Source organism: Erpetoichthys calabaricus, chromosome 7 (genome assembly GCF_900747795.2).
Source record: "Erpetoichthys calabaricus chromosome 7, fErpCal1.3, whole genome shotgun sequence".
NCBI classification, from domain to species: Eukaryota; Metazoa; Chordata; class Cladistia; order Polypteriformes; family Polypteridae; genus Erpetoichthys; species Erpetoichthys calabaricus.
The window spans coordinates 1,216,796-1,240,336 of record NC_041400.2 but is presented as its reverse complement, the minus strand read 5'-3'; the positions used below and the strand labels follow the sequence as shown (position 1 = coordinate 1,240,336).

At 41.7% G+C, this 23,541-nt stretch overlaps 1 protein-coding gene across 2 annotated transcripts in view; it reads right to left on the bottom strand.

The window, feature by feature from the left end:
• The window catches only part of egf (epidermal growth factor), a 95,891-nt gene that overhangs the window by 37,794 nt on the left and 34,556 nt on the right, over positions 1 to 23,541 (bottom strand). For both annotated transcript variants that reach the window (XM_028805107.2, XM_051929758.1), the window contains exons 8-14: positions 21,121 to 21,243; positions 18,983 to 19,108; positions 16,848 to 16,984; positions 14,604 to 14,752; positions 10,218 to 10,322; positions 2,017 to 2,240; positions 1,740 to 1,907 (exon numbers count right to left, since the gene is read on the bottom strand). In XM_028805107.2, the coding sequence (XP_028660940.1) occupies positions 1,740 to 1,907; positions 2,017 to 2,240; positions 10,218 to 10,322; positions 14,604 to 14,752; positions 16,848 to 16,984; positions 18,983 to 19,108; positions 21,121 to 21,243 (1,032 nt within the window). The remainder of the gene's footprint in view (positions 1 to 1,739; positions 1,908 to 2,016; positions 2,241 to 10,217; positions 10,323 to 14,603; positions 14,753 to 16,847; positions 16,985 to 18,982; positions 19,109 to 21,120; positions 21,244 to 23,541) is intronic.

Here is a 23,541-nt window from a genome sequence, read left to right as displayed (position 1 = left end):
TTAAATTTTTTTTTTTTATTTTCACCTCATACAAACCGTAAAAATAAAAACGATTATAAAAAAAATAGAAGATAATGACCAATAATGAAAAGACAGCAAAGTCGGCAGAAACAAGCACATTGAACATGAGCCAGGAGAGGAACCTTGGCTTGAAGATAACTTTTTTCCCCCATTTTTGATTTCAGGGAATAAACTAAAAAGATTCTTCATTTGCCTCTGTGTTATTAATCCAGAGGTTTTATGGTCTTCTCTCCTTTGAAATGCATCTTTATATATTTGAGATATTTTTTGCACTTTTAACGTCAGTACCCCATTTTGGCCCTATGCGGATTGAAGCCCACCTGCCGAGTTTGGTGTTTGGCTGCCTGGGGTGAGGCTTATTTACAGAAGCAGATTCATTGAGGTCCTCGTCTGACCGGTTTGGTTTTAAATACTTCAAGGAGTATTTCACCCAAAATTTATATTTCTTTCTCCGTTATTTACCCCATGTAGTTTGTAGTAGGGGCCAAAAATAAGTTTGAGGATGGAATTCTTGACCAATGATTGAGGGAGAGAGGAGGATCTTCAAATCCAACACACAGTATTACGGGAATGATATTTTTATTGTGGACGTTCAATGCAGCATTTTCAGGAAGGCATTGTTGATATTTTAGCAAAAAAAATGCACACATTTTACAGAATCTGACCATTCACAAATGGATAATGGATATGTGAGTTATGCAACACGTTACATGAGATTCTTATTTTCCCCATGGATATTTTTCACACTGGTTGCCATAACACAGAATTGGTCTTCTATACATCATTTCACCTCAAACACGAGATTAGGGTGGAATACTCTTTTAACCCTTTAAAACCAAACAGGCCAGAAGGACCTCACTGAATCTGTCGCTCTAAATAAGCCTCACTCCAGGCAGCCAGACCCCAGACTCAACTGGTAGACTTCAACTTGCATAGGGCCAAAATGGGGCACCAGCATTTATTCCTTCAACAACATTTTCATCATCTTAGGTCGCTGCCTTCACACGGGTCCCATCTCAACTATATGTGCACTATGCTGCCCCCTGCTGACAGACAGCTTCATAAAATTCACAGGGGGTGTACACAGAAATCCTTCAGTCATTTGTTCAATGATGAACCCCTGTAATCCAATTCAGGTTGACAGTTGAACCAAAAACAGTCCCAGCAACACGGAGTCAAGCACAGCAGGGGCACCTCTCCATTAGATGGCACACTCATACTCCACCCATCACTCTTATGTGGCCAGTTTGAAGTTGCCAGTTTGCCTAAAGTGTACATCCCTGGTAAATGTGAGGAGACCAGAATACCCGACGCCGGAGACTCCCCAGGCTATGTTTAAGTTAAACTGACCATTTAAGTAAAGGCATAGCTGACAATTAAAAGGTGCTATATATGTGATGAGGAAGAGCAGGTGATGCTGAACATTTCCAGATGAACCTCTCTAACTCCGGTTTTTACTTCAGCATACATCTACGCCCTAAGTGGCATCACATCTAGTGACTGGGCTTCCCTTGTAACATGTCACAGGTGACCTCGATTGCCTGTCCCCATTTAAGGTCTGCCATCGCCTACTGTCCCTCTTTGCAAGTACTGTGCCTGCTGCTATCTAATGCCAGTGAGGTGCCAGCCTTTGCCTTTGTTTCTTGCCTTACATTCCATGCACACAGATTTTAAATTTACCCCCGATAATATAATGAATTTTTCAGCAGATTTCTTACCGGGTTTGGCTAAAGGGTGCACAATAACAAGAGAAGAAGGGTGCGACATGTTGCCTCGCAGACGCACTCCATTCTGTCCACTCCTCTTGTCCACTCTCACAACAGATGGATTCTTCCAGTCAGTGAACCAAAGGTAATCTTCAAATACAGCAACGCTGAAGGGGTGGCCTGACACAAGGGGGTTCAAATGGAGGAAATTCTTCAAAACACTGCCCAATGCCCTGGGCTATGCTTGCATGCTTTTTAAAAGTAAATTCAGCAATAACAGAAGCCTCACCTACATTGTTCTGTGTCAGGCTGCGCCGGTGGGTGCCGTCCAGTTCAGCCACTTCAATTACCGATCGTTTGGCATCGCACCAGTACAGCTTGTCTGCCAGGTAGTCCACTGCTAGTCCAGTCGGGGCAACAAGGTGGGTGCCGACGACAATGCGGCGCCCGCTGCCATCCAAGAAGGCGCTTTCAATCAGAGGCTTGTCACCTTCATCGGTCCAGAACAGCCTCCTTCAAGGTAAGGAACATCAGGTGAGAGGCGGTGAAGCCGAGGAGTGAGGTGCTTCTCATCCTCTCCACATGCTTAACAGCACACTTAACACACTCGTGACTCCCCTCTTAATGATGTGCTTCATATTCACACAAGTGCAGGTTTAATTAATGTGCTTCACACCCTTGCAACTCGGCTCTTAGTGATGTGCCTCACACACTCACAAACCACCTCTTAATGACGCACTAACAGCTCTTAATAATACTGACGAGACTGACTTAATGCATTTCACACACTCACAGATCAACTCTATGTGACCTGCTTCACACACCCCAAGTCTTTAGTCGTGTGCTTCATATGCTCACAACTCTTGAGCTTTCTACACTCGTATCCCAGTTTTAACAGCATACTTTGCACATGTCCAACTCAGCTTTTAATAAACCTTAAAAAGTACTACTTTTGACGAGCTTCACTTGCACTGAACAATGGGCTTTAGATACACACACCTCACTTCCCAGTGATGTACTTTATGCACTAATTGCCCAGTATTAATCCCTAAACCGCCACATACTTGGGGGGTTAATGCACCGCCTGGACGCCAAATTCTTTTTTGCTGCACTTTTTAAGTAAACATCACAATTCACAAAGAAAAAGTGAAATTTTATTGAAGCACATTTTTTTTTCATGCAAAATGCATTACAATTACTGCAACATTTTACACACTGCTAAAGAACTGTAAAAACTATAAAAGAAAAAACTACTGGAATATGTACAAGGTGCAACTGACGCCATTGATGAAATTCACTAAATCACAGAGCCAACTGCGCTTGAACTGGCTGCACACAGAGGTAAGCGATGATACTGGCAGGCCAGTCTAGTGCAGTGGCTCAATCCCAGGGACAGCGGTGCTGCAGTGCTGCTGGGGGCACCAGTGGTCATGAGCTGGCTGCTCAACAAATATACGGCACGGACTGATCAACTCCGGCGTGCTGGCAAATTGCACTGAGACACGACTATAGCCAGTTACAGCATTTGGTGAATATACATTGCTGGATATACTCGGCTCCGGCGTACTGGCAAATTGAATTGGGAACCGACTGTAGCCGGCTCTGGCGGTTTAAGGGTTAATAGTGTTCTTCGCATGCATGCATCCAAAATCTTAATGATGCACTTCAGTCACAAATGTGAATATTGAGCTTCATACACTCATAATCCAACTTTCATAATATGCTCTGCACACTCCAACTCAACTCTTAGTGATGTGCTTCACATTCCCATTAGTCCACTCCTAATAATGTGCTTCTCACACAACTCAAGTCCTAATGATGTACACAAATTGTACTGACATGTTTCACATGCTAGAAGCTCATTATGACGTTCTTCACATTCTCACAATCCCACTTCAAATAAGTTTCACATATGTGCAACTCAACTGTAAAATGATCTGTTTCACACACCCATAATCCCACACAATGTGCTTCATGTTCTCTTATCTCAGAGGTGAAGAAGTGGTATGTTGCCTATAAATTGGAGTATTTACAAGGAAAAAGGCAGAAGTGTAATCGTCTGCAGTGACGCCTTCATTGAACAGTAAAGGTGGCTGAACCTCAAACACGATGCCCAAATCCAAGTGATGCCCTGGAATTTCACCTGCTAATGCCACCCAGTGGCCAAACACATGATTTAATCATTTTAAAAAGGTTAAACGTTAACATGAGGCAAGTCATTGGTGTCTGCATATCTGACCATTTTATTTGATGTAGAGATGCTGGTAACTACAACAGAAGTGTACTGTTAAATAAAGCGTTTTGATTCACCTGCAGCCTGAAGGTTTGCAAATGTTCTATACCAGTGTTTCTTAAACTTTGTGTATTCGAGACCCAGAATCATTGCGATTGTCACCTTGGTTCTCCCTTGGAGTATCCCCGATGGGGTCCCCCCTTGGTGAACCCCTGCCAACTATCACTTCCTCTACCATGGAGAACTGCAGGTTGTAGCAGGGCAATGGCATTTGCTGAAGCTGCCCACAGTTACCCCTCCGCAGACCATACACGGCCCTTTACTATCGAGTACTATTGTGATTCGAGACTCTACACAAGCCAAATTCAGACAACACGTAACCTAAAAGGGGTCGTGACCCACAGTTTAAGGGCCTACAGTACGTTCTAAACACACCGTCTGAATGACGCGCTTACCCCGATATAGTTGGTGATGTATCCAGTAAAATGGAAAGTTTGAATGCTAAGGTGAAGGCTGCATTGTCACAGCGGCCCCTAAAAACTAGTTAAGAAATCCTACAGCACCAAAATACCTCGTAAGACTCCAAGGGTGTCTGATCTAAAGAGAGCTGAGCGGGAAGGGAGTAACACTAAACTAACAGTCCACGATGAACTATCGAAAGCACCAATAGCTAAATCCAGCAATGCAGTCCATCTTGAGAGGCAGTCCTATTTCTCTAAAATTATAAATGATAATACTGGAAATCCAAGAGTTTTATTTGCTACTATTGATAGTCTTCTAAAGAAACCTCATTTCAGCAGAATGCTTCCTGAAAATTTCTAATGAACCTTGTGAGGCTTTTCTAGCATTTTCTTTTAAAGCACAAACTAAACAATAAAAATGCATACCTCCAAAGTTGTTCCTGTTGAAGCCAGGCCTGCTCTTTACTGAATTCAATTCCTTCACTCAAATAGATCCACTTGAACCCCACAGTATAATCTCTGAACTAAATCCCTCCACTTGTGTCCTTGACCCTTCCCAGCAGGCTTTTCCAAAGTTGTCTCCGATGCGCTTGTGGGTAGCATAGTTGGCCCCTCTACACTGTGCCATGAATGCCCACTTCTTTCATTCCCATCTCAGGACGCTCTTATTGAAAGCTTTCTGATAATCAGATCAAGGACACCTCTGGTTGCCAGCTTTTGAGGCTTCCTCATAGGATTCCACCGTAATTGTCAAACCCATGCGGCCTGTTCACTAACACTCCTTGCCCAGGGATGCTCCGTGTTTTCCTTAATACCGTATGTACTCGTGTATAAGTTGGGTCTTGAAACCCGAAAAATCAATCATAAAATCAGACCCGACTTATACGCCTGTTCAAAAATACGACACTTCATTTTTTTTGCATCTTCTTGCTTCCAAAAATCTCATTCCAGTTTCTCGGACACATCAAATTTTGTACCAATTTCTTTCGCCACTTCAATGATGTTTAATCTAAAACCATCCATCCATCCATCGTCTCCCACTTATCCGAGGTCGGGTCGCGGGGGCAGCAGCTTGAGCAGAGATGCCCAGACTTCCCTCTCCCCGGCCACTTCTTCTAGCTCTTCCGGGAGAATCCCAAGGCGTTCCCAGGCCAGTCGAGACACATAGTCCCTCCAACGTGTCTTGGGTCTTCCCCGAGGCCTCCTCCCAGTTGGACGTGCCCGGAACACCTCACCAGGGAGGCGTCCAGGAGGCATCCTGATTAGATGCCCGAGCCACCTCATCTGACTCCTCTCGATGCGGAGGAGCAGCGGCTCTACTCTGAGCCCCTCCCGGATGACTGAGCTTCTCACCCTATCTTTAAGGGAAAGCCCAGACACCCTGCAGAGGAAACTCATTTCAGCCGCTTGTATTCGCGATCTCGTTCTTTCGGTCACTACCCATAGCTCATGACCATAGGTGAGGGTAGGAACATAGATCGACTGGTAAATTGAGAGCTTCGCCTTGCAGCTCAGCTCCTTTTTCACCACGACAGACCGATGCAGCGCCCGCATTACTGCGGATGCCACACTGATCCGCCTGTCGATCTCACGCTCCATTCTTCCCTCACTCGTGAACAAGACCCCGAGATACTTGAACTCCTCCACTTGGGGCAGGATCTCGCTACCAACCCTGAGAGGGCACTCCACCCTTTTCCGGCTGAGGACCATGGTCTCGGATTTGGAGGTGCTGATTCTCATCCCAGCCGCCTCACACTCGGCTGCGAACCGATCCAGAGAGAGCTGAAGATCACGGCCTGATGAAGCAAACAGGACAACATCATCTGCAAAAAGCAGTGACCCAATCCTGAGCCCACCAAACCGGACCCCCTCAACACCCTGGCTGCGCCTAGAAATTCTGTCCATAAAAGTTCCAGCTTCATATTTTCTTCTGATCGAACGCTCCATCGCAGATAAGGGATTCTCTTACGATGAAGGTATATGAGGGGGTGAGATACAAAAAACACAAAACAGTGCAAACGGCACTTTGGAATAGTGCGGGGATTACCGTGTGGTCACGTAGGCACAATACATAGAAATAAAAAGGCTGTGTGCTCCGTTACTCTCTCAGTTGGGCGTTAGCATGTCGTAATCTCTTGGATCAATAGCGCGAGTTTTCCGCATTCAACTTATACGAGCAACTAGTGCTGGGCGGTATACCGGTTCATACCAAAAAACGTTTTTTATTTTTGTTATGATATGGATTTTTCTTTTACCGGAACACCGGTTTAAATAGCCTAAACAACATTCGGAACGTGGCGCAGCGGGAAACTGTTTAAGGGGGACCTTTTTCACTGGTGCACCGCAAAATACGCATCCAACAGAGTACATGTGTTAGTGGAGGTATTGAGCGGTGAAAATGGACAGGGAACATTCTGAAACTGAAGCTGTAGCAGACGATAAAGTTGAACATGATAACACAGAAGAACTTTTGACGAAAAAAGGTGCTGTGTCTGTTATCTGTAGATACTTTGGTTTTAAAAGGTCGGATGTGGAGCATTATGTTCAAATGTATGAATACTGTTTCTATACTACTGGATAATACTGCAAGCCAAGTTGTACTTGTTTTATTTTTTTTTTTTTCAATACTGTGTAATGTATCTGGTTACTGTGTAATACTGTGACGGTGACGGTCCCCTACAGACTCCCTCTTCCCACATGGGAGTCTGTTGAACCAACACCGTCGATAGTTATGACCGAGATGAGCTGAGAAATCTCATTGAAGCCAGGGGATGTTGGAAAGTGCTCAAGTGCTTTTGTTAAAAACAGTCAAAGTAAAACCAAAAGTGTCCGTTGGACAGTGTTCAGAAAAATACAGTACCCAAATAAATAGCAAATCCATAAAGCCAGTGAAATGTGGGGATAAAATCCATAATAAATATATCCGTTAAAATGCAGTCTCTCTCCTCGCCCGATCGCAGCACACCACTTTCTGTCTCCACGGCTCACCCTTCACTGGCATTGCTGACGGAGCCTTTGCAGCACAAACTGCTTTTTGCCAACCCGTTTTGGCTGCTGCCACACTGCGCAGCCAGACCGTCCGAAGTCGGCACACCTCCCGTCTTCCTTTGTGCTCACTCAGTCACTCCTCAGATCCATTTGGAGGTCTTACATTTCGCTCGCCCCACTCCACACGCTTACTCAGTGGGGTGAACCAGCCCCTAGATCGCCTAAGCCTGCACTCCCTCACGGAGCCCCAGCTCATGCTGCCTTCTCCTTCCTGGTGTCTGGATCGTCTCCCATGACTGCCTTTTCCCTTCTTTAACCTCCTTGTGTTCTATCTTTTCTTTTTTCCTTCCCCCATCCTGCCGGCCCATAAATATACGTCTCCGTCCGTGGGCTCAGCGCCTTATTCACACGCCACACTAAGCCGATGAAGCAATTGAGAATGATCAGATGCGACTCGCCCCAATCACCTCATCAACTCCCTGCGGTCGAGCAATCGTGCCCACGAAGACAGACACGGCGAACTGGATTTAAAAACGGACTTTTTTTTTTTTGTTTTTTTGACCCACTAAACAACAAATAGTATTATAAATGCAAGTTGCAGTTTTATTATTTATTATATATATATATATATATATATATATATAGCTTAGCTTGAAGCATGATCTATATTAATGCAATTTGCCTTAATGACGGTTCATTTGGTAAAGATGTCATCTCCAATTTGCACTTGTTTTATTGTAATTTGGTGAATACTGTGTAATGTACCTGGGCTTGAAGTTTTGATGTAATTATTACTGGAAGTTGCACTATTATTTATTTTATTGTTATTATTTATTAGTTTATATATTATGCAGTTTAATGATGGTAAAGTTGTTTAAAATGTCACTTTAACATGTCAGTGGACAGAGATTGTTAACATTAACAAAGTGTAGTTGGTTTACAAAAAATATTTGCCATTTATTCCTTTTCTAAGACATTTTCAGTGCAATACAACTAAATGCCTCTTTGGATGGTTGACAATTTGTTGTCAAAGTTTTAGTTTAAGCGGTTTGCAAAATTTGTTCAATAAAAAGGTTCTATATTTTGACAGCAACTGTCATGCAGTGTGATTCCTTCTCTTCATCAGTGCCCCCCCCCCTTTGAAAACTATCACTTTATGGAGCCATGCAAACCTGTATTAATACTTGTGTGCACATTAAAATGTTTTTTTGTACAATGTACAATTCTCATGACAGTGGAATAGATTATTCTTAGCCAGTCTACTGCAGTAATTGCAGTGGAAAATGTGATTAACTCATGCATGGGAAAAAAATACCGTCGAATACCGTGAAACCGGTACAATCTTGAAAAAAATACCGTGATATAGAATTTTGGTCATACTGCCCAGCACTACGAGCAACATTATAAAATACCATAAATTATACAGTAAAAATCAAGAGAACTTAAACGAGAGTATATACGGTAGTTGCTCCCACAATTTTTCCTGTGATATGCGTTACGCTTACTGGTTTAGTGTTACTTGGATCTGCCTAATGGCATCAAATCTGCTAATTTCCAGTCCAGTCCACAGGAATTTCTCGGTGTGCAGAGATTTTTTTTAGAACATACACCTCAAGGGTCTCCTTCTGCACTTCCTGACGAAGAAAGGCTCCCAAGTTCTGATGATTTGTGAGATGTCAGCCTAGTCAGATTAGATGATTATTCCACCATTTCTGTAACAATTTACTAATAACTATTTCCTCGGAAAGGAAAGCGCTCCACAGGGTCATCAGGACAGCAGGGAGAACAATTGGTTGTACCCTCCCCACTCTGGAACAAATCTACACCTCCCGATGCCGCAAAAAAGCAATAGACATTTCACAGGATTCATCACATCCCGGTCATTGCCTCTTCCAGCTTTTGCCATCGGGCAAGAGATACACAGCAATGAAAACCAGGAGAAACTGCCTTAAAAACAGCTTTTATCCAAAAGCAATTATGGCCCTGAACTCAAATAAAACTGCTCCATATCATTCTCCCAATGTGCAATATAGACCTTAAGTCAATTTGTACATTTTGTAAAGTACTTTTATTACTATTCGGTTTGTTATTATTTTCTCTCTTCTTGTCTTTTTAAATCTTACGCCTCACAATGAGTCGACTGCACCTTCAATTTCATCGTTCCTTTGTAAAAAAGTGACAATGACAATAAAGATCTATCTTCGATGACTGATATCTAATTTAGCCAATCATTTTCCATGATAAAGACTGACATTCAACCATTTATTACAATGAATGTTTCCATAAATGAATCACAAGGCACTGGCACTCATTCTGGCACACCCTAACCCCCCAAATTCACAGGATGCCCCCCATAGACACAACGGCCAGTCATGCAACAAGACCAGATTTTCAAAGTTCTCCATTTATTTTTAAAATGTCACTAATTGAGACCCATGGTCTCAGGCCTGATAGTCCTCACTGTTGTGGAATAAATAAGGATTTGGACTTTTTGTTTTGAGCAAACACAAACAATTTAAAGCCATCATGAAAAATTAATGTTTTTGGCAACGGTCTGAAACATTTGCGACCAGACAAACTTAAAGGGTAAAATCAGGACATGCCAGTCACAGAGCCGTGTGGCTTTAGACCCGAGCTCCACAGACAGAGCTGTGACATGGTGGCATTACCTGTCAAGTCACCATGCCAACCCAAAGACTGGATCAACCTTGTGCCATTGTCAAGCCCACAGTCGCACCTTCATTCTCAAGCCCATTCAACTCCATTGTGTGGACACAAAATGTGTTCATCGAAGAACCCAAGACTTACTTTGCCAGAGGGTGGACGGTAATTCCATGGGGCTTGGTCATGTTGTCCTGGATGATCACCTCTCCTTGCATCCTGTTAAGGGCACTTCTTTTAATCTCAGACCGCCTTAAAGAAGAGAAAACGGTAAAAACCAAAGTGAGTCAAGTCAGTGGCATTCACAGCGTGTGAACAAGACGACGTCACACAGGATGTACTCACATCTCTTTAGTTCATCGGCTGCTCCCTCATTTTGAACTGAGTCAAGGCCATGTGGTGACTTCTGTCACTGTCCTCTCACCCTTTCGGGATTCGGCTCTTAGCTTTGTTCCCTTCATTTGCATTTTTTACTCTAATCTGATTTGTCTTTATTTTTCTTTGTCTGTCACTGAGGCCTGACATAGAGTGGGGGGTTAAACACACTTGTCTTTTGCTTCACAAGCATGGCCGGTTTAGCAGACATCATTTTGTAAGACTTCAATGGACAACCATCTGGGCCTGTAGCTTTGCCACTTAGTAAGGAACTTATAGCACCCTGTATTTGAATATCCTACTTTGATCCTAATCTCAGGCAGTTTGATGAACGTGATTCCATTACCAGCTTCATACTCCCCCTATAGACCACAAGAAGTACTTCCAGTAGAAATCAATGTGAGTGGATAGTACTTTAGGTTATGCCCCACCTTGGGCCCTATATGGACAGTGCAGAAACTACATTTCCCAGACAGCATTGCAGGTCCAGGAAGTACCTCATGGAGTTGCTGCCCCCCCGTAGTTGCTGGGTGTGGCTCCAATGAGCTTTCTTTTTTTTATTCTCCTATAAATATCATCTATCACATTTTCTTATTGATTACACAGGTGTACACTAAAAAAAAAAAAAAAAAATTGTTTGCTAATTTCACGTGATTTTTATATATTTTTGGGTGCTGAATTCAAAATAATTTTTTCCCCCCATCATGTAACTTTTTTCACAAAAACATTTTTAGTTGGCAGTTTTATTTGCTTTTTTCATTGTTTTCACACTACAATTAAAATATTTTATTTTAATAATAATTTTTTTGAATTCAATAGTTGCTAATATTAAAACCTATGTTTAAAGCAAAAGTTATTTTATTTGATAAGGTCAGCAAACCATCAATTAAACCAGGAACAGGCATTTGCCACTAGAGGGCAGCACATACTGTGAATTAAACCTGGAGGGGGTCAAAGATTCTTGTTACGTTAAGCGAAGATGTTCTTTGGCGATGTGGAGAATGCTGAAAGGACACATATTTAAATATATGTTTGGCTGTCTAAAAGCAGCATTTCCTAAACAGCAGTGGGTAACGCTGCTCTGCGCCAGTACCAGGGTCCAGGATCCACAAGCAGGCCTGTTCATTTGCCTTTTCCCAGATGTCCGTGTGAGTTTTCACCCGAGACTTCAGTTATTGCAGGCCCTCGTATGCTACAGACTGCTGACCTGTGCTGGATGACAACTCAGCGGTTTTATTCTGAGATCCCATCTCGCCCTGATCTACAATATTATCCGTCTTCTAGACACGTAATCTGCTTTGTGCCTTTCACATTAAAGTGGATGCCACCACAGACTAAGAGCAAAGGCACCAAGACCTCGATTCAGCTGGATTGTGGTTGTATTACACTGGCTCTGGCACAATTAAGGTTTCACTCCAGCTTTCCTGAAGCCAAATGGGCCCCCTTAGAGTTGGACAGTGTATTCAATTTTAATCAATAACAATTTGAACAGAAATGGAAATTTACAGCCCATTTAGGGTCAGGAATAGAGTGGCACAGAGACATACAGGCTGCCCTGTAAAGTCTTGAGACTCTCCAGAAATACTGCCCTCTAGGAGCCCACTTGGGCCGCGGCTGTTGGGATTAGAAGCTATAAATAAATGTCCAGTATAAAGTTAGCCTTCAGGATGTCAGACTGGTAAATGAAGACAAGAAAAGAGCAAAACAAAGAGAGAGGCCTTAACTGGGCTCTGGTCAAAGCCAGGAAATCTAAAAGAAGAAATGCAAAATGCTAAACAAAGCTTAGAATCAACAGAGTCCTGGGGTCAGCTAGTCCTCGCTGCCCAAAAAGTCTTTCCATTAAATAGTTGAAATAATTTGGAAAAATGCTTGTTATTCTTTTAAATTCAAAATCTTGGACTCCAGCAGTGCTGCAAATTCTTACATCGTCTCAGCAAAGAAGACATTACTAGCAGCACCACTGAAAAACATTCGACTGGTAATGCCACAGAAAGACATGGGCCTTAAAATAGCTCTAAAGTGGGATCTCAATCAAGACATTCAAAAATAAAAACAACGTTAAAAAGAAGTGGCATTCTACAAACAAAGGAATTCAATTTCTGGTGTTTAATAACTGCCAGTCACAACAGCTGCACCTCACATTGCAGGGTTTCACTTAGGAGTAGCCAGTGTTGTTCCACACGATGTCTTAGCTGGGCTTCCCTACTGGCAGGCCAATGTTGGCACTCCTTGGCACTGTGCTTTCATGTGTACGTCTTTCTGGTATTTATGTGGTGTCACTCCTAGAAGCAGCTAAAACAGCTGTGGGCCTATCAGGAAGCCAATGGCAGTTTCAAACAACGCACTCTGGGCTTTACCAAAAAGAACACGGCTCACCACCTGATGTGAAATGCCAGCTCATAAAAGCTCAAAAAGGTGCCAGGTCTCAAATCAAAAGAATTCATACAGGTCTAAACACGATGGGTGGGCACCAACAGTGCAAATCAGCCTGGTGCCAAACTCAAGAGGCAGGCTTTAAGGCTTATACAGTATATACAGTGATCCTTCGCTATATCGCGCCTCCGCTATATCGCAGATTTTTCTATGGAACATATCTAATTTTCTATCGTGGAAATCTGCCATTTTATGGGTTTTTGCCAACTTTTTATGTTGAAATAAGCATTTTTCTATGCTAAACTATTAATAACAATGTATTACTGAATTATAAGATATACATACATACATATACTGTACATACACATATTATATATATCAATAAGTACATCCTACCTGTAGTGTACCTTGCAGCCAATTCATAACAAAGCATACGCTTTTCATTTGTCACTACGCGTGCAAGACAAGAGTTCATTAGAATACGTATTATAGTTTACAACTATAACATAACTGTAAATATTGACTAAAACACAGTAAAAGGTCAATATGTATACAAAATGAACATTTAAGCATTACAGTAAATCATTAAACATACGTACATCATACACTACAGTAGGCAAAGAGTTTTGCGTTACAGTACCCAGATGATTTCTTACAAGGCCCATTATTGGCTGAAACAGGAGACTCAACCAATCAGAGCGGGATTTTCATTCTCTTGGGCTCTGATTGGCTGCTGCTAACGTGGTGTAATCTCGCAAGAACAGCGAGCGTGGGTCCCCAACGCATCTCAGTTTTCTGTGTATCATGTACCTTGCTTGCGGTCCGATTGTCGTGAGCAAACTTTTTGTGAACTTTTCGTTTTGTTTTAATTAAGCCCTATGATGGCTCCAAGCATCCTGCATCTTCTAAGCCTTCTGGTAGTGGTGAGCCTAAGCACCAGAAAAAGACCTTGACCATTCAGGAGAAGGTAAAACTCCTGGATATGCTTTGGGAAGGAAAGCGTTATGCAGACGTCGCTCGCCATTACAAGTTTACATGTGTTTAAAGCGTGTGGGGGGGTATTGTAAGGCTTAAACTATAAAAAACAAGTTCATTTATATGGTCTTTCTACATCGCGGATTTTCATCTATCGCTGATGGGTCTGGAACATAACTTCTGCGATAGGCAGGGGTTCACTGTAATACATTCCAAAAAGCCAGAAAGGGAGAGAGGAACCATGAAATCTCTGGCCCGCATAACCAAAACAATGTTGCTTAATAACTAAAGAGTTTAATTGAAAAAAGAAACAGATTCAAAAACACAACCAGAACAAAAGATGCCTAAAAGAGACTTAAAAAAACAAACAAACAAAAAAAAAAAACACCAAAGTCCATGGTCCAACAAAAGAACTACGTAACAAAGAGCAAAAACTCACAGAAATCAGAAAAGTACTTCAAAGGGCAAGGAACTAAGTCCATTCTAATGACCTGAGGGCGGGCCTTCAGTTGTCAAATGGGATTATAAAGGCCAGAGGGTGGGCCTTCCATGGTCCCACCCCAAAATTAGGATATGTGGGCAGTCCTTCAGTTGCCCCACCCTCTGAGGTTCCACCTTGACTGCACAAGGCACAGAAATCAAAGAAGTGCAGCACCGGAGGGCTGAGGCCTAACTTGAGCTCCACCACCCAATTCAGTAAACCCAGCGGCATGATTGACTGCACTGCCACAGTAGATAGAAAACGAGCAGAATGAGGGTCTTTACTGACTGACAAAACTGGGAGTAAAAATTCTTCTCTGGAAAACTTACCCCGAGTCGGTCCAGTACAGCTTGCGGTTTATCCAGTCCAAAGTCAGTCCTCCACACAACTCTAAATCCTCACTGGCCAACACTTCACGCTCTGTGCCATCCAGGTTGGCTCTCTCTATCCACTTGAGAGCAGTATGAGCAAAATAAATCTAGGAGACAAAAGTCAGAGATATGGCCATCTTGGAAGTCTTCTCAGTAACCGTGGAGGCAAAAGTTATGCAACTGAGGGCTTAGGGCTGACTAAGCGGCCAAAGATGTGGAACTTGAAGAAATGGTTGGCCAGATTATACACTGTAGGTGGTGGTGATGATGATGATGCAGTACAAATGTGAAAAAGCAAACTAAAGTGCTGCACCAGCAGAGCCCATTTACTATAAAAAGGCACTATATAACCTTCATCTATATGTGTTGGTAAGTTGTCCACCCGCCTGTGCAGGGTTATTTACCAGGTACAGTATTTAAACATCCTTGAACACATGCAAGTTACAATAAATTAGCAACTCTGAAAGTATGTGCACCCTGCAATGGACTGGCACAACATCCAGGGCTGTGCCAAACTGGATCAGGAACAAGTGATAAAGGAGTGAGGGACAGTGTTGGCAAAGTGGCCATCATTCCAGGAACATGAAAGCATGCACTATATAAAAGACAAATAGAAAAGGCACAATATGATTGATAGGCAGACTAACGACTGCCTGCATGATGGCCCAAATGAGAGAGGAAGTGGCTTAGAATCAGAATTAAAAGAAGAACAAAGAACGTACCAAGATATGTTATTTAATAAGAGTACAAGAAGTGTACTTGTGCATGCAGGTTGGTTGGTGCGCAGTGAGTTTGATGCCAGGTCTAATAAGGTCAAGGCAGAGGTGCCCACAAGCTGTTCTCGGCTGAAGCCCAAAACTGTATGTCAAGCAACGCCAATGGATTTTTATGGCATTGGGATAAAAACAACAGCTGCGGCACCAGAGCAACAAAATGAGGTGAACACAGGAGGCTTCATGATGTTAGGAGCTCAGTGCCAAAGTGAAGCATTTTGTGCACATCATCTCAGAACAGCAGTTCTATTTATTACACAGTGCCTTTCATTTCTGCTTATTTCAGGGTGTTGTGCCAATCTTATACCTCTATTATAAAGTGATCTCTCTATCCATTATTGTACACTGTGACTTTTCTATGTATCTGTTATAAAAGGAATTATAAGACATAGCTCCATTTCTAATGTAGATATCATAGTGCCTTCCTTATCTACTGGACAGAATACTTTTCCTATTTATTTAAAGTTATTACTGTATGCTTTTCCTATTTATCTGTTATATTGCACCTTTCATATATCTAATATATATAGTGCAACTCATATTGTAGAGGATATTTTTCATTAGTTTAAAATGCTTTCAGCTTTTGTGGCTATTGTGACTGAACGTCTGAACGTTATGTCCACCTTGGCCAAGGCCAGGAAATTCATGTAAAGATCTTATAAATAGTTCAACATGTTAAACAGTTACACAAAACCAATTTCAAAATGGAAAACTCAATTAATACTCCATACAAGATGGAAATAAACAGACTGCCTAGTTATTGGTAATGTGAGGGCAATAATTAAATACGAGGACACAGCTAAATGTAATAAAAGTGTAAATTAGGAATGTGTTTTATTTTACATGACCACTTTCACAGAAAAGATCCCATTTTGGAAAGTGTTAAAGAGATCTTAGTGTGACCTCCTTTTGGTCAGAAAGTTGAGTGCCATGTTGCTTTATGGTTCAGCTTATTTATTTAATACAATTTTTGAATAAATTTACCTTACAGACACTTACAGTGACTCTGACTAACCTCTGATCTTCGTCTTTTCTGCTGCACAACTCAGGGCGAGACCCCATTCTGGTTATCGCTGCCTGTCCTCTGCTCTGCTGTTTTTTCCCCCCAAATGTCTTTCCATGAACCTCACTACATTGAATATCCAGACCTCGGACTGTTCATTTTTCCCTTACATTCTAAATATGACATTCTGATATTCAGTCTCCTAACGTCTTCATTTTTAACATCAACACCTCTTCAGTGGTCACGCAGGCTCATTCTCAGGCCACCATCCATCATTTTAACATATCTGCATTGTAGAACTGTGTGTGGGGAGGGGGTTCATAATCAGTGACATCACACTATTAAGCAGATAGTTGCAGAATGTCACTACATGTGGGTGACATTACAAAAAGTGCCCTTGCAGCAGCCTACCACTAACTGGCTCACCTTACTTTCCACCGGGTCGTAGTCCAGTGCTAACACTCGGCCCACCTGCTTATCCAACAGGGTCTCATACAAGGTGCCATCAAAGTGGATGCGCCGAATATCATGAATATTTGCAAAAAGTAGATAAGGCTGGGGACCTGTCAAAAATAAAGAATAAAAAGCAATGAATTTCCACAAATATGCAACCCCACCTTGACTGATGCTTTATTGTAGGGGCCTACCGCCAACTCTAATGAATGAATAACCAATATGGCGTCGTCATTATCAGCCTAGTTGCTCTACTCAGGACCTTCTCCACTGCTGCTATGTATTTTTAAGTTGCAATTACATTAGTAGCGACTTTCATGTAGAAGAAAGACAGGCAAAGCAACGAAACACTCAGATAGGCCGATTTTGTTGAATTTTGGCACAATTGTTCAAACAAATTTCTCAGGAAAGTTACATTTTTACTGAAATATTGAGAATACAAAACACTGTACTAATTTTAAAATTAGAAAATCTTATTTTTATAATTCATATCACTGGGCCATTATGTTATAATTACAATATTATAATAATGAGTGTGAGTCGTCATTTAGCTGGTTTTGCTGCATTTCGCTTCTTTATTAAGGGCGTCATCATTTCCCAGTTTCTCTTAAATGCGGTGTACAGATGGGACACACTTTCTGTAAATATACAGAAGATTTCACAGCAAGTTTTGTTTTTTAAATCCTGATATTCATGTGGGAAATTGTGTACGCACATTTCGAGCCTCTTTTTGTGCCTATGCAGGCTTTATAAATAAGCCCCAGTTGTTCAAGAGATGATTTAACAACTCAGTAAACTACACGTGCCGGGGATGTTGTGAGCACAGGGCAGGACATATGACATGTGGATTACACAACACAAGTCATTGAAGCTTTATCTTATGGATGTTTTGATATTGTTTGCTGTTGGTCAGTGTTTGCCCAGTTAACTACTATTCTATTCTGGAACTTCATTATCTCAGCTCTCTGCAACAACAGGAGATTAAAAGTTTTCCACAGGCATCACTACAAACTGCATGAGGTAACAGATACAAAGCATGACCATTTCTGGGTGGTGTACTCCTGTAAACCTAATCATCAAAGCCCATAAAGCTAACCAAATTTATAGCTCAAATAATCACACACACACATATATTATAAATAATTATATATAAAATATTATATATATATATATATATATTTATATATATATATATATATTATATATATATATATATATATATATATATATATATATATATATATATATATATATATATATATGGTTGAAAATAGTTTACTGTCAAATAAATGCAAAGAGTACACGACACGTGTTTCGCCCTCATTCTGGGCTCATCAGGTGTACACACTCCACTGCACTCCCTCTCGGGAATCGAACCTCGGACGTCAGCGCCAGAGGCGATGCCCCTAACGTTGCGCCACGGCGTGTGGTTCGTTTATTTGACAGCATGTAGATCGGGGTAATTACATTCACGGCATTCGAAGTCTGTGTCACAATCTGATTGTATGGGTGGTTACCTACCAGGTATATAATATTATATTATATATATATATATATATACACATACACACATATACACACACACACACACACACACACACACACACACTGTATATTATATATATATATATATATTATATATAAATATACTGTTTATATATTGCCTGAAAAGATTCTGAAATTCTAATGCATGATAAGCTCTTTCACAATATCCATAAACTGGGACAAAGAGGCTTGTGCGCCACCATCTTAAGTAGGGACAGTGAAATGCATAACTAGCAATGTTGTCTCCACCAGGGAAGAATGAACAAATTGGTGGATGAAATAAAACAAAAAATGAAATGGCATCACAAATACTACAAAATAATAACACCACCACCTTCTATTAACAATACTGTATTTATTCACAATAACAAAAGTAAATTCTTTGTGTGCTGAAAACGTAAAATAATAGTAAAGTTAACAAGAAAAACAATGTATATTTTCACAGAATGAAGGCATCAGCACCAGACAGTTAATTCTGATAATCAAAATTCCAGAGATCGTGATATCCTTCCAATAAATAAGTAGATACAGTAAAATCAATGAATAAATGTATATTAGTATACCAACTGCGCTGCAGTGCTTGGCGTCCCGGTCAAGAAGATATCCAGGAAAGCAATCACACTCCCATTTAGTGGGACTCTGCAACGTGCAAATCTGACTGCACCCCCCGTTATCCAGAGATGTACAACCTGAAAGAAAAATGCAAAATCAACAGATGAATTACCACAATCTGCAGTTCAGCTCAGTTTATTTTTGTATGGCGCCTTTCACTAAGGACAGGCTCAGGAAACCTGTACAGGTTTCCAGCTACAGCAACAGAACTAATTAACCCATACATCTTATACTTGCAGTATATGCGCACACAGTAATCAATCCGATTAAGATGCCGCTATAACTGTTACATTTCAGCCAGTGTTTGTTCCCTGGCTTATGTATAGTTTTCCTGTTTGGTTATTTCTGCGGTTTCTAAATAATAATTTTAATGATTTTTTAAAATTATTTAATTGTAATTGATATTGTCTTATTTAAAAAGTTAGGCATATTGTATTTAAGCCTCTTGACTACGTTCCATGTATTTTGCAGGTGATACCCCAAGAAGCAGGGTCACCATGATGTCACAGGTTGACGGTCCTTAAGAGCGTCATGGAGTGTTGTGGATTGCAGATATTTGCAACTACTTCTCTTGGATTTTCTGATTCTTTGTGGATTTCTGCTTTCTGTTTATTGTATTACTGACAGGACTTGTTAGCCTTGGGTTATCATTTCAGGCAAACCCTTTTTGTAGTTATTTTTTTATTTAATACTGAACATCCTTCATATTTAAAGAACACTACTGTGTCTTTTCAAGCCAGAGGTTTTACACTCACCCCCTCCCACTGAAGGGCATGTTTGAGTGTTTTTAATAGTTTTAATCTTTTAAAGCCATCAGTCTCATTTTGGGCCTGTACAGGCTTTGAAACATGTCCTTTGAATTAGGAGTTGGGCTGCCTGGGGTGTGGCCAGTTTCTGAGGGAGACTTGTGTTTCAGCCTGGGTATGCTTCACGGCTTATGTTAATGTTCATTTTTAGGTCTTTTGTCATTTTCATTAATTCTGATGTATTACGAATTCCTTCAATTTAAAAGATTTTGTGTGGGAATTGTTCTCTCTAGCCAAAATTATGTATGGTTCATTTCCCTTGTTAGGCATTTCTGGATATTTATGTATATTTTGAGACATTTAAAAAAGTGTAATGAGCTTTTCACGCCAGACTTGCTGTTGAAGCCTGCCTGTAGAGTTTGGGGCCAGGCTGCCTGAGGTGAGGCCTCTTTCTGAGGAAGATAAGCAAGGTTCTGATCTATTTTGTGCTTATTTTTTGAGCCTGTACACCTTTTATACCATTTTGATGTTACTAGCTCACAGCAGTGATAACTGAAAGTACATTAAAAATTACAAGTGAGATATGGGCAGGTGACAATGAACAAGAGGAATACAAAAACTGAATCTGGCATCATTAATATAGGAAATAAAGATCTGGTGCTCCAGGCCAGTTTTATTGTCATCACAGCTCTGCAAACCAATACCTGACCTGGTCATTCAACTATATAAACACTTGCAGTAAGGGGACGCCCAGTTTAGGGCAGCAGAAAGTCTTAAGCCGTGTTGGGAAACCTGTCGCCTATTGTGGACAGACTAGCAAGGACAGCAGGTTCCACTCTGACTACCCAAGAGAGGCCAGGTGGTCACCCAAAAGTGTTTCAGCGAGAACTGAAACTGACCCCAGAGGTAGCTTTAAAAGGACTGTTGACCAAGTGGCTACTGGACAAGAACTCGGGAGTCAGCACTGGACAAGGACTAGAGAGAGCAAGAGAGGCCAGATACACTATAGAGAAGGTGATGGAGGTGACAAAAGTGAACCTGTTGATTCTGGGCTGAGACTGGAGAGCACTGTAATACCCAATCAGTCAAGGCCAGGAAAGCCAGCATGTTTTACACCTTAATTTTCATACTTTGTGTTATTCCTGGTTATGTTCATTATTTCTGTAATAAACCTTCTTATTGTACTTCTCTCTGTAGGGTCTTTTCTGGGCTCAGGGGTGCAACAAGAGTGCCATGGCATGTACTGTTCACAATGCTAATAACTGGTAGGCTAAAGAGCACAGCCCAGATCTGGCACATTTTAGCTTTTTTAAATTTAAAGAAAACCATACAAGTCACTTTACCTGTGCAGGTTCTCCCATCTGGAGCCAACATGGATCCCTCTGGGCAGGAGCATACGGCGCCCTCTTCTGTCTGCATGCAGTAATGACTGCAACTGGTAAGGTCAGACAAGCATGGCAGCAGCTCTGCAAATGAACACAAAACAGAGACAAAGTGAGCACATCAGAGGTTCTGTGCAATGGACACTGCAGATTGTCTGTTGACTTGAACTGTGCCAAGACCCCCCACATCACATCTGCAGCCACAGAACCCTGAATGATGGCACAAGGTCCTGCAGCAGAGAGAGGCCTGAAGACAGACCTTTCTCTGGGCCCTCTGATGGTCTGGTACTCTGTTCAGGATTGGTTGTTTCCTTCTTTGCACCCAATGCATTGTTAGGACCTACAGTAAATGTTCCTTCATCCCTTAAGTCACCTGCTTATTAAACCTCCTGTTAATCCAAACCTGGGGTGCGTGGACACACAAAGGAAAAGTATGAAGGCTCCAGCAGTTTAGGTGGGTGTGGGTGACTTGCAGTTAAATGGATTAGCAGGGCTTAGCGTCACAGGGGATAGCACAAAAGTCTACAGAGCTGGGTCCGATCACATGGAAGATCACAGTCTGCATTTCTCACCCTGTTCATGGGAGTCGTCTCCATGTTATACTCGGGATTCACATGAGAAGTGAACTCATGTCAGCTCGTGTGTAGTCACTGAGCTACAAATGAAGGCATGAAAGGAGTGTTGGCCCTGGTAATAATTCATGCAACTCTTCACCAGAAGCATTACGTTAAACCCAAAATTTGAATCATTTTAAATTTCATCTAGCATGGCTGCCATAATGTCATAAGTCACATGACTTGTGTGTACGCGTTTGTTTTGAGAAAAATCATGAAAATGGTGGAATAAAGTAACAAAAATCTGCAGACACCTGACCATCACACCCAACTGCTTGCTGCACATCTCATTCCAAACCCACAACCATTCATATGGAGCTGGTCCCGCTTTGCTGCTATCACAGCCTGCACTCTTCCTTCCCCTCAATTTTATAACACAGTGGTGGAGATTCAACCACAAGATGACTGTTGAGTTAGGACTCTGATGTTGGGGTTGCAGTCCAGTTTATCTGAAAGGCACTCAATTGGGGTTGATCTCGGGGACAGTCAAGTTCTTCCATGCCACTTTTGTGTGGACCTCATGTTGCAATGTAGTGAGGATAGATCATTTTAATGAACTTCCTCACTTAGTGGTCCTGTTCTGTAATTTTGTTTGGCCTGCCACTTGATGGCGGAGTTCTTGTTGTTCCACTTCACAATACCAGCAGTTTCAGGGGATAAGGCAACTCTAGGATGGCAGACATTTGAGAGACTGAAGGATGGCATCCTAAGACTGTCACGTTTGAAGTTAATGAGCTAAATCAGTAGACCCCATTCTACTGCTGGCGTCCGTCTATGGAGAGTGAAGGGCTGTAGGTGCACATGTTGTACTTTTGGCCATTTGTATGGATAACAACACAACTAAACATACAATAATACAAAATTATTTACAATGCCAATGATGGGCAGGCTAGGCCAGCTGCGGACTCTGAAATGGTCTGCTGTCGTTGTTTAGGCCATGTCCTTCTCCTGATGTTGCCAGGAAAAAACTAATGGAATAAGAGGGTTTGCAAATGGCATGGATGGATGGACTCATAATAAGTATAGTTCAGTGTCCATCTCTGTGAAAGAAACATTCCTCCGAGAATAAAAATAAAAAGAGCCGCCATCCCGAGGAATGCAGAAAGAATTCCAAAGCCCACTTACTAATGCAAGAAACACAACAGATATTTGTCTACGTCAAGGGCGATGCAGCAATGCACTTCCAATTTGAACGCATGAGCTGCGTCGACAGTCTATCAGCTGAAATGCCGCCAGTTCTGCCAGGTGGCTCAACTATGCCCGTTTCTCATGTTCAACAGGAATTCCTCCCAATGCAGAAAATATCTGACATTTCACTCAGTTGACAACTTCCGAGTTTTACAGATTAATTTCATACAAAGCGGACTACAGCAAGTCATAACCTTTGGAAAAGCAATGGCTTCCCCTGCAGGGCTGCTCCTGCTTTGTGTCCTCTTCTGCTGAGTAAGGTCTGAGCTCTACAGGACAAAGCAGGAAGAGAAAATGAATTGATAGAAGGAAGGAAGGAGTGTAACCAGCATGTCACAAGCAAGCAAGAGAAACAAGAGACGGCAGGAGACGATCAAACTTAAAACCAATCTGTCCTGCAGTACAGTTGTGTCTTTGATCTCAATTTCTGCAAAAAATTAACAACTTTACCATTTTAAGTGCAAAACAACGTGACATGGCACCAGCATCAACCTTACACGTTCCCAGCCACTAGGGATTCATTATTATCCACTCCCATGAATAAATCAAGCAGCACTTATTTTCCACATTCTATATATTT